This window comes from Hippocampus comes, unplaced genomic scaffold (genome assembly GCF_001891065.2).
Source record: "Hippocampus comes isolate QL1 unplaced genomic scaffold, H_comes_QL1_v1.1 scaffold327, whole genome shotgun sequence".
Taxonomy (NCBI): Eukaryota; Metazoa; Chordata; class Actinopteri; order Syngnathiformes; family Syngnathidae; genus Hippocampus; species Hippocampus comes.
The window spans coordinates 1351657-1363808 of NW_017806221.1; the positions used below are offsets into that span (position 1 = coordinate 1351657).

Below are 12152 nucleotides of genomic sequence, written 5' to 3' on the forward strand. Positions count from 1 at the left end.
AATCTATTTTCTATATCACTTAAACTTACCAGAGTCATGGTGTGAGATGGAGCCTATCCCAGCTCATTTAAGGCTGGGCACACCCTGGACAGGTCGCCGGCCAATCACAGGACACATGAGAAAACCAACCATTCACACTTAAACTCACACTTGTGGACAATTTAGTTTGAGAGAAAACAAATACAGGTTCACACGTTTTGAGTAGAAGCATGGAGAAAACCCACGACAGTCGAGAAGGCAATTAAAACGCCGTAACCTTGATTTAAACCTCAAAACTGAGGCAGATATCACAAAGCATAAGATAAGAAAACCTTTATTAGTTTCACAAGGGAGAAATTCCAATTCACAGCAGCAAAGTTATGAAAGGAAGTAGAAGAACAAAATATAGGAGCTGCTGTATAGGCAGCCACTCTGGCACATGGCACAATGTCTCATTTAAAACTTGACTCAAATGTGACATTATAGCATTCATGTATCACTTTGTTTGTTTGTTTTTCCTTCTGTATATTTTTCTGTCTTGTTTATTTTTTGTTTGTTTCTCTCCCCTGTAAATTTAGTTCTTTCCGATTGCAATTTTCACAAATTCAAAATGCAAACAGCAATGGTTGCAGTACATCAAATTCTATTGTTACACAGAAAACCTGATCTGGAATAAAGGGGACACAGATCCTCCATTCCACATGATCTAGCAGCCAAACAGGACATCTTAAAAATAAATAAAATAAAATTTGAGTCGGATTCGCTAACCATTCATCCACCATGCACCTCAAAGATGCATTTGTAGTCAGTCATGATGGACTGAATGAAGTGAACTTGGATTATTTTTCCGGAGAACATAAGTTTATTTTAAATAAATTTGTAGACATTTTTTAAAATCATATTGTTATTATGGATTGTTGTGTGGAGAAATTTGAGGGGAAAGATTCCTTTATTTCATTTTGGGATGAGGCCGTACCATGGTAAAATGTGGAAATACTGACGCTGTGAATCATCAGTCACCAACTCAGGCACATTAGACTTATAGCCTATTGAGTACAATGGCAAGGTTGAGTGTGCATGCTTTTCCAAAAAATGACATGCTTTTGAAATGAGGTGGAAAATGTTTAAAATGTCAATAAAAGCAGAGTGCATTTCTAATAATATCTGTCATCTTGGGCTTTTCTGTGTTGACTTGACACTTTTTTTGAACAGTTAGTGTTGAAATAGTCTGCTATGCAAACAGTGCCCACAAGCCTAAACAGAAGACAATGTCATGAACAATATGTATTTTTTGTTTTTTATTGTACTTCACACAATTTATAAGGGACGGTTGTCAATCACTTTCAACAATAACGTTTAGAGATACTTCTCTTTTAAGTATTCTACACAACACTTGTGTTTTTAACACACACAATCACACACCCACCTTTATTTATGTCAACACAAAGCATTAAACATCAACATAGAAGATGCAGTTAGCAATACTCACAAGGACGTGTGGAATAGAAATGTAACAATGAATGTCCACCATGATTTTCACAAGGTGTGGCTTCAAAACAAATGTAAACAAGTCTTTAAAAGTTCCTTTTTAAAAGTGATAGAAGCTTGTCTATGTGTATTTTTACCCATAAGGAATGAGCATGTAGCACTGACATTCAAGTGTGACACCCAGAAGATGGGAGCAAGTGAGAAGAAATTTGTTCCTGATCACCTTGAAAATAGAGTGGGGCCAAGTCTTACAGTTTGAACTCCAGAAGGTTGCAATCAATCTTGTAATAAACGTAGGGATAATATTCTTGCTGGCTCAGATTCAAACCTGGAATATCCATGGCCGACTAGGGGGAGAAAAAAAAGTACAATTTCACAAAAATAGCAATTTGACAAGTCGGAGGGTGGAAGATGCACCCTAAAGCAATCAATGTAGTTTTTGGTGGATTTTTAATATTGCTCTTCCTATGCAAAGTTCTCAGCAGAGTTTGGCTATGTCTGATTACACATCTAGAATATCCAAACGATCCTAGATGACTGGATAACTGAAGATGCTCCTAACCTTTGCATGTAGTTTTAGAGTCAGTGTTGCATCTATGCGCTTGCTTTTCTTGATATAGTGAGGTAGGAATGAGCAATAAAAACCCAAAGATGAATGTCCAGAGCACTTACATCTAAGATTGCTGCTGCACTGCTGTCCAGATGTTTGTAGAGTTCATTGAGCACCTCCCTCAGCTTCTTTGTAGTCTTCCTGTTTGGCTGAAGTAGCATGGCTTGGAAGTTCACTGGAAGCCCGTACCTGAAAGGACACCACATTTCCAACAATTATGTCACAATACGACATTAAAACACATCAGTGCAAAGTGTTTCACTTTGCAGTGAATGTGATGCAAATGCTACCAAGACACTGCAGTCCAGTTTTGTTTGGCATAGTACCTCAGAACAGATTCCACAAAGACCCTCAGTGCTTTGATGTGGATCCAAGCAATGAAGGCTTCACTGAAGTTCACTTTCAGCCATCGAACAAGTGGTCCCTGCACCGTTAAGTACATTTCAGGTACAGAAAGACTACTGCGAATTGTATGTGGAAGTGTTATATGTGGCCAATACCACAAAATGTCCACCTTCCTGTCAAGGAAGGAAACCCCACATTTTAATGTTAATGTCGTTACAGGACCTTTTTCGACTAATATCCAGCACAACACTGTGTGTTTTTTCTTACCTGGTCAAACATTTTCCAACACAAAAACTACTATCATTAAACATTACTGTTATCGCCAAGTAGCTAAACTTACCGGTATAATCATAGCTTTTTGTTTGCACTTACAAATTGCTTCTTTTTATCTGTAGATAGTCGTGTCATCTCCTCTTTATCTGCCTTCATCTCCTCTTCATTGTACTGAAAGTCTCTCACAGAGAACCTGCAGGACGTTAAGGTTGGATGAATGTACCGTATTTAGATTTGTCATTAAGTGAAAGTCTAGGTCTCTAAAACGCTTCACAACAACATCATAACGCTTTTGCTGAAATTCTTCACTGACATTTCCATTACCCTTGACCTGGTTCTCCATATTAACTACTCAGGACTGTTCGCTGTGAGTAATCTCAACATGGTTGAACGCCTTACTTGTTTTCTCTGGCTTTGTGTTTGAAGTCGTCAATGGCTTTCCGAAACAGAGTCACACTGAACAATCCACTGTCGTTGTCCTCAAACAAAAGACTGGAAGAAAACAGAGTGTTATGATGCTATAAAGAAATGTGTGCTGTATCTATAAATTGTGAAATTATATACTGTACTACACATCGAAGAACCCCAAAGGAATTGAAATAATACACACTCTGCAAAGTTGTGCCTTTCTCAAACCATATGCGACTGCTTACTTTGAGGATCGTGGAACCACCATCTCAGCAAGTGTTTCATAGGTTTTCTGCCAGTCAGCATAAGATGTTCTGCAAGTGCAACCAAGCAGGTCATTTCCCCCCATATTTTACAGGTCTTGCGACTGATCAAATATTCATACTCACTTTGGAACAACAGCCAGCAAGGTGATGAGATACTCAGAGTCAAGAACAAAGTCTTCCTTCTTGACAATGTCAGCCAGGCTCCTCGTAAGCAAGCTCCCTCTACCGGCAGACAATAGTATTACAAAACCACAGCTTTCACCCAGTGAGGGAGATCAATGTTGACAAAGCATTTCAGAGTTGTGCTGACTTTTAAGACCACACTGACTTGGCCACGCAAAGCCATTGATTTCTGAAGCTTGACTGATGAATAAGCATTTGTCAAGCACAAAATGACACCACACTGATGCTTCCTTGTCACCCATAAAGGGAATGGATATTCTAACGTAAAATGTCAAGGGGTGGGATATTCAATTGAGTAAGCTACAGTGTAATACATCAGGTCTGCTTGAGGACTTTAAAGCTAAAAATTTTTGCTCAATTCCCTTAAACAAACAAGTATTAAGGTTGAAAGTATTTCAATAATCACTGACACTAGCCAGAACTAGCAGAATATACTGAATATACCTCTACTTGTTCGCACATTTGCAATTAAACTGTATCTATCCCAGCATGATTAATTGCAGGTTGTGGAAGGCTAACTAACGCATTTTTCCTTTCAAGGTTCTGTAGGTTTCCTTTCAGGTTGTTATAAGCTGATGCTCGGGTCTTCAAGTCATTGTCAATCTGGGTGATTTGCTGTAAAATAAGAATCACAAACAAACAAAAAAAAATTACACACCCTATTTGAGAACAGACCTCAATGCAGCACACTGGTGCAGGTTATGCCACCATGAACTGACTAAAGTAACAAAAGTACCACAAAACAAAAGGCTCTGAAATTAAAAAAAAACAAAAAAATAAAAATCTGTTGCATATTTGTATTGGTAATCACATGTCATATTTCAGTGCAAGTGTCATACCTTTGAGATGATTTCAGAGATGTTTTTAAGTGATTGCTTGATGGGGTACTTGGCCATGTCCCATTGAAACCTTGTGATGTAGGTGACAAGATCAACTATGGAAAAAAAAAAAATTACAGAATGAAAAAGACTTCAGGTAGAATATGAGTCAAATGAGAGTACAATAGGCAGCCTAAACATTTGTCAGTATGATGTAGAACAATCAAGCATGTGACAATCATGTTTATTTATTTATTTATTTTTAGGTCTGAATTATAATGATTGGTGTACCTCCATTGGCCAGCAGGTTCTCCTGCACTTTGTCTCGACTGTCTTCCAACACGTCTGCCATGTACTGGGCCACCTTCTTCACAACACTGTGAACAGTTGAGAGTCATCAAAACATGTCGTGCCACAGGGCTGCATGCTATTGGAAAAATATGCGATATGGGTGATGACTATAGTAATATCTACGGTATATTCTCTTGATAAGAAAATAACACTTCTATTATCTCATGAAAGAAATTATTTTTTCTCATGCAGCAAAATACGATAGCTCAACATATTCTTACATTAATTGTAATGCCCCTTGATACTGTTCACCTATTGGATGACGATGTTTGTTTAAGGTTGCATCTGACTGACCAAAGTCGGATAAAAGCTTCTAATTCAATATGACATTTATTGGATGTCTTTGACATATGCAGATTGCATGGGCCAATAATGCCATGACAATATTATTTCGATATCATGTGCAGCCCAATTGTGCTAATACTAATTGCATACATAAAGCCAATGTAAACCCCTGAAATCATTCTGCAAACAAAACCACCACATCATCCTAAAAATCTAACACAAACATACAAAAGCACATCAAAAGGTTACATATAATCCTGTTGAGATAGAGACATGACAAAATTGGCAGCCATTCATAGTTAAAGATTTTTCGCCACACGGTTCAGGAAGCCAAGAACAAAAATTCAAATGAAATCACATCGCCACATTTATGTTTACTATCCAATTCCGTGTCCATCTTGTTCTGGTTGTGACAATAATAATAGCAGAGTTCATTTTTCCAAAGACCATTGGGGAACTTCAAAAAGGAACTGGATTAAAGGCAGGCTAAAGTCAAACCAAGATGTTAGTTTTCCCTTCCACATTCATGACAATATCCGCAGAGGAAGCACAGTGAAGCTAAAACGGTAAACGCTGCGTGGAAGATTTTGATGCCAAATTTTACACAGAACTACAGAGGACCTTCAAACATACTAAAAAAAGTTAAGCCCCTTGCTATAAATATGACAAATGAAAGAGCTGCTGGTGTGCCACTAAACTGCAAATTGCCAGGTTTGGACAGCTGGTCTTGCTAGCCTCGGCATCGTGTGAAATTCCTCATTGCTACAAGAGAGGAGAAGGGATTAAACCAGTCCTATCAGGAACCTGGGAATGTTTGCATATAATCAGAGAACTTCCATGGACTGTGTGCATCAACATCAATAACGCATATAGCACTACATACAGTAGACAGATTGTAAACCGAAACTGCAAATTTAACTTACCTTTCAACAAAGGAATCCAATTTGGCCAATTCATCAGACAACCCAACTAAGACATCGAGCGTCCCCACCTAATTATGGACACGCAAGCAAAGAACAAAAATGCATTATTAATTAGAATGAGAATCGGTTCCGTTTGAGGAGAAGGTTAGGCAGGCTGTGTTTAAACAGTGAATTCTGTGATCCAGTCAGCCTACAGTGACAACTAGGGGGCCTTGTGTACTTAGGATGGCGCCTTGTTGTCCAGAGCCACTCGTGCATCACTAAAAGTTCCAGGAGCGCATTGCAGCGCCGTGTGGCATCAAGGTCAATGGGGTTACTTACCTTAAGCACAGACAGAACCAAACCAGACGAGCTGAGCTGCTCTGGATGAAAACTTCACCAAATCAACACTTCATCATGCAAACAAAAGATCGGTTTAAAGGCTGCTTCCCTTACACAGAAGTGGCTTACTCTTGACAGTGGATTCATTAGGTGAGTGTATTTTGGGGTTATTTATTCTTAAATGAAAACAATATACATTTAAAACAATGTTTTGTTAAGACGGAAGTATTTAGGCATTGTGCTCATGTCACAAAAAACAGTGCATATAAAATACAGACTTTAATTTGGTTCAATAAAAGAATACAATACACAGTTGCAGTTGTAAGAATAAATTACCAATTTGAGACTAAACCATTAATTACTTTAAATGCAAATCTGTTAAAAGGACTATTAGGTCTCATCCAAAATCAAATACAATTTGTTTTATCTATTCTGATGGTATATCAGATTTACTTGATCTTAAATTTTAGAAGTTACATTCGATATCAGATTTTTGCGTTAACATAAAATAACAATCTCAGAAATTTTGATGACTACTTGAAAATAAATGGACAAATTTAACTTTGTGATGATTTCAGAGATGTGTTTAAGTGATTAAGTCACGGGGAGCCAAGGTTTCTTTTCAAATTAAAATGCAGTACTGTACTGAAATACAGCACTGAAATCCAAGACGAGCTGTATCAAGACTTCTGCAACAACAAAAATGACATGTCTCAGTTTAAATTAAATTCTGTCAGTCCCAATAATATTTGTGTTTTACAATATTTCATGCGATATAACTCTTCGTGTGGCAGTCACTATAAGCATGTACCTAATGTTTTGGCCAGACAGTGTATCTGCTGTGTCTATTCACCCCTTATCATTGCAAATCAATCAATTCAAAGATGTCGACCAAATAAAAATAAAAAAATCCAGTGAGTCAGATAAATCTATACAAACCTTCAGGTCGGGGATGCTGAACTTGTGGTTGCTTGAAAGGTTGTTATTACGTGTGGTGGCCGTCATCATTTTGTCCCACGTTTGCTGGCATGTCTTCTCTCCCGGAGCAGAGATTAACCAAAACTCAGTCATTATCCTGGCAGCCAGAGAAATCTTGAGAGACAAGATGTATTTAAGATTTTCAGAGCAGTATTAAGTTTGGGAGAAATTTCCAATTTCCAGCATTTTTGTTGTACTGTGTCTCAAAAACAACTCCCGCTCTAATGGACCGCAATATAGTGTAAATATAAAACTAACAACCGGCAACACTAATAATAAAAGGTGGTAATGGTAGAATAAATTTGAGAGGGATTAGCCACCGGTAGATTTATTAGCTTTCTGGGGTTAATGGTGGAAGAGGTCTTGGTTAGTACGGGTAGACAAAAATATTTGAAGTCCTCTACTCACCCGTATATTTAAATGGAGTCGTTAAGAGACAAATGCAACCTTTTGTGTCGTATTTTCGAATGTTAATTTAGCTATCATTGCTGCTTGCCATTGAACCACTGTTGGTGTGGTTTCTTGACAGTGGCATCAGTCAGCTGACCAGCCACAGGAAGCGGAAGTTCTCGCCAACACTGAAACAAAACTCAGAAGCGCCAGTCGCTGGTTGGTTACGGTTACTGCAGAAGTCCAATTGCAAAATGTGAACAGAAATCATTGGGGTTCTTTCACCTTTGTAGACTACGTGTTAAGCAGAGTAAAAATATACCGGTGAATAAATTATTTTGCATTAGAATACAATAAATCCCCCGTGCAAATAGGGGATTTATTTAAGAGATCCAAAGTCTACAGTACAACCTCTTGGTATAATTACTTGCATGCATGTTGACGTACCCTTTTCAGCTTTTGTTTAATTTGAAGTAGAAGTTATTAAGTAGTGAAGGAAAAATGAGGGGTGGCTGGGAAGGGGCAATAATAAAAATAAGATACCAATTTTAAAGCTGTGGGAATTACTTTTTCAATTAGATGTAAAATAAATTCCTTATAATACAAAAAAACAATGAGGCCTCCACCCCAGATTTCAGGGCTAGTCAACATTCCAAGTGCATTAATAATGTATCAGAAGTACACAAATGCTCTTGGATGCCAAGTCAGCAGCATTTGAGTTTTTAGAGACACTAAATTTAGAAAAGTGGCCTCAGGTTTCCTGACTTTGGGTGTCTCCAGAACAGATTCTAAGGAAAACGCCCCCAAAGGGACATGTTTATAGTTCAGTGGGTCTGGGGTTCATTGTTTGGGACACAATGCTTCGTCTGACTGGAGCCAACCCTTGACATCAAACAGCAGGGTGACTTTGCCCATGGCTGGCTAAGTTCCAGTCTGCTGGGATGTTATCAGGACTCACACAATCTCAAAAGCTGTAGCAGAAATGCTGGTTTCTGCTGAAAGTATTGTCTGAATCTTCTCAGTCAAAAACATATACAACTGTTGTTTGAGCAATACATAATGGATGAATTATGCGAGTCTAGTGTTTGTGCATGCAACTTATTACCACCCCTTAACCAATACTCATCAGTTCACAGGAAAAAAAAATCTCTAGAGAAAAATTACTTTGCTCAAAAAATGTTATTTAATTTTGAGTATAGAAACACTATCAAATTCCTGAGTCATGGTTAGTTGCTATGACGCTCAATCTTCCCCAACTTCTTTTCATGATTGCTTATTATACTGCAGTTGAGAAGCAATCTGTATTCAATTGATTTGTGTTGTGAATCAATAGTAGAAATCTAAATGCATCGTCAACACCATCTAACTGTGCATCATGAGTTGGTGATTGTAAAGTGACACTGCCTGATAATTGCCAAGTAGTACACTGCTCAATTTAAATCAATAATAAAGTTTATTATCATTATTATTATTATTATTATTATTATTATTATTATTATTATTATTATTGATAAATAATTACTCCCATATCTCGTGTGCAATCTGTGCATACAGCAAATACTGACTCAAATTTTATACTTGAATATAGTGAAATGTGAGATTTTTCTCATGCACATCCCTTTGAACTGCTTGTTCCAGATGTGTACACACACGAAACCTAACAGTGCAGGCTCAGTAAAATCCATGCATTCTATCTGTAAGAATATCCATGTCCATGCACTCCATGTTCCTTAAATGCTAACAGTAAAACAATTGTTCCTGACTGTCAAATATAATTTTCTTATAAACAGCATAAACATGCAACATTTGCCTGTAGATAAACTGTCAATGTTATCTAATGCTGAGTTTTGACGTATAAAAATAGTCAAGTCACTGTCATTATCTTAACACCGGGGAAATAAGGGTGAACCATTCTCATTATTTAGATCATGCTATTGTTGAGCCGTCAGTCCTTGTATATCTTGCCACAATTTTGATACAATTGTTAAAAAATGTCATCTATGGGAACAGCCCACAGATAAAGAAAGTTAGATGGCTTTATGCGGAAATAAAAAAACTGCTGCAGGCACAATAGCAAACAAGTGGTTCTGCCTCACAGTGGAGCATTTTTGTGTGGAGTTAGCGTACTCTCCCCATGGGCTTTATCTGAGTCTGAGTATTCTGGCTTCCTCTGACGTTCCAAAAACAAGACTCTTGAGTACCCAGAGAACACCTACGCAGGCATGGGGAGAACATACACTCTCCAAACAGGAAGGCGGCAGCCTGGAATCTATCCCACAACCTATGCACTGTGAGGCGAACATGCAAACTAGTCTACCACCGTGCTGCCAGATTTCATCCCAAATTTTTAAAAATGTGAATGTTTATTCTATCTGTCCAATTAGTTTGTAAGCCACTTAAACAATAAAAAAGTCTATCAACATTCATGTCAAACTGAGGCAAGGCACTTGGATAGACCTTGGAATATTTGTCATGAATATGCAGTGAGTGTCCTTACAGAGTCCTACTTAATATTCTGACGAGTCAGAGGAATCTTTGTTTGGGTTTCTTTTACTTAGCCACACTTCTGCTAAGTGACTTTAGGACACTATTTTCGGTTACGTAAGACCCCACAATATAACAGTTTTAGCTTGTTGGTCACATCCAAACCCTGAATTAATCAAGATAATTTTAGTCATAAATTGGAATGTTATGCTAACTCATTTTAGAGATTTCGTAACTGAATCATTGATTTTCAATTGTCTTTAAGTCATTCCAGCTTGTCTATCCAGGGGTGAGGTAATCTATTTGGAAAACAGTGTCTGCAATTCCTGAATTCCTGCTGCACAGTGCAGCCACTGAGTTTTTTTCCCCCCCAGTGGGTGGTACACATGACTTGCATACCCAGGGGCTGGGACGGCTATTATGATCCAAACAATGGAAATTAAACATTGTGGGTTACTGGAAGCAGCTTTAGATGCAATGTGTGATTGGGCTTACATATAGAGTCGTATTTAGTGTCAGAGAAACACAAAACACGAAACAGCTTTTGTACTGCAGTCCAAGACTTCAACTTTAAAAAGAATCCTGGAAAAGCTTTTTCTCATGTGACAAATATTTTGTTTCCAAAATAAGAAGGAATTCAAATCTTTAAATTTGCTAATGGACAACATTATACCAAGTGAATATGAACACTGCATTAACATACATCCATTCATTCATTTTTCGAACCGCTTGATCCTCACTAGGCTCGCGGGGGGTGCTGGAGCATATCCCAGCTGTCTTCGGGCAGTAGGCGGGGGACACCCTGAACCGGTTGCCAGCCAATCGCTGGGCACACAGAAACAAACAACCATTCGCACCAACATTCACACCTAGGGACAATTTTGAGTGTTCAATCAGCCCGCCATGCATGTTTTTGAAATGTGGGAGGAAACCAGAGGACCCGGAGAAAACCCACGCAAGCCTGGGGAGAACATGTAACCTCCACACAGGGAGGCCGGAGCTGGAATTGAACCCGGTATCTCTGCACTGTGAAGTCAACGTGCTAACTACTCGACTACCGGGCCGCCCTAACACACATCAATGATGTTTTTATTACTTGAAAAGACTGTGCTATAGTTGTCTCACAGTGAAATTTCATGAAATCTGAAATTGAAGTGTTACACTTGTAATTGTGAGTGTGTTGTGTGTGTGTAGGGGGTGGGGGGTGATGTTGTAGTGGTAGAGCATGTAGTCAGACAGATAAATAGGCAATAAGTCAGTCATCTAAAGGCCCCTCACATGCAGTTTGTGAGTGTAAGTGATTTCACTATACCATTACATGTCAGACTTTCAATTTGACCTGATCATGTAACATGCCTTAAATACTGAATTTCAAAATTCCTATGACTCACATCTCTGACTGTGTTCCTATGACTGTATATCTCATAAGCTATGAGATATACAGTTTTAGATTGAAAATGTGTAAAAAGTACTCTTTAAATTTTGAAGACACTTTGCGAATAGGCATGGATGTAAAACAGCCCAAGATATTTCTGTCATGATCAGCAAGTAGTTAAGCTTTCCTCTGCATCCTCCTCTTGAGGAGGGACATATGCAAATACAAAATGCTGCCCCTTCAAAAAACACACAGCCTCAGACCGTTGCATATTCAGAGATCAGGAACTTAACTGAGATACAACAAATGAAGAAAAGTAATTAGAAAAAACATGCATAGGTCCATGTGCTCTGTACTTGGTGGATTTGTCTCTTAAAACGCTCCATTTTGATTCCTCCCATAAAGTCCATCATCTACAAACTTCTCTTGGATAGGATTTTATCTTCATCTATAAGGCATGGCAACGACAATGAAGACTTAACTCAGGTAATTAGAAATGTTTACAAGGTGAATTTGCAATTTTTCAAGATGGTAATTATTTTGAATTGCTTTGATAGTTCTTTGATAGTTCTTAGCTCTTGACACACACACACACACACACACACACACACACACACACACACACACGCGCGCGAGAACAACAAGAGAGTTTATTATACATACTAAAAAAAAATA

The 12152-nt window shown here is 38.2% G+C and overlaps 2 protein-coding genes across 2 annotated transcripts in view; one reads left to right on the top strand and one right to left on the bottom strand.

Annotated features, from left to right (window-relative positions):
* Positions 1-1258: 1258 nt before the first annotated feature.
* On the bottom strand, positions 1259-7792 carry LOC109507113 (V-type proton ATPase subunit C 1-A). Its single transcript, XM_019856317.1, has 13 exons — positions 7637-7792; positions 7190-7342; positions 5930-5997; positions 4662-4747; positions 4392-4486; positions 4076-4167; positions 3493-3591; positions 3349-3417; positions 3095-3187; positions 2795-2888; positions 2404-2501; positions 2140-2266; positions 1259-1814 (listed from the first exon to the last, which is right to left on the bottom strand). The coding sequence occupies exons 2-13, from the start codon at positions 7319-7321 to the stop codon at positions 1716-1718; spliced, it is 1152 nt and encodes a 383-aa protein (XP_019711876.1). The 5' UTR covers positions 7322-7342; positions 7637-7792; the 3' UTR covers positions 1259-1715.
* A 3954-nt stretch (positions 7793-11746) lies between these two features.
* Positions 11747-12152, top strand: part of LOC109507111 (antizyme inhibitor 1-like) — an 11063-nt gene continuing 10657 nt past the window's right edge. Inside the window, exon 1 of the mRNA XM_019856312.1 lies at positions 11747-11963. The gene's annotated coding sequence lies outside the window, so the exon portion shown is untranslated. The remainder of the gene's footprint in view (positions 11964-12152) is intronic.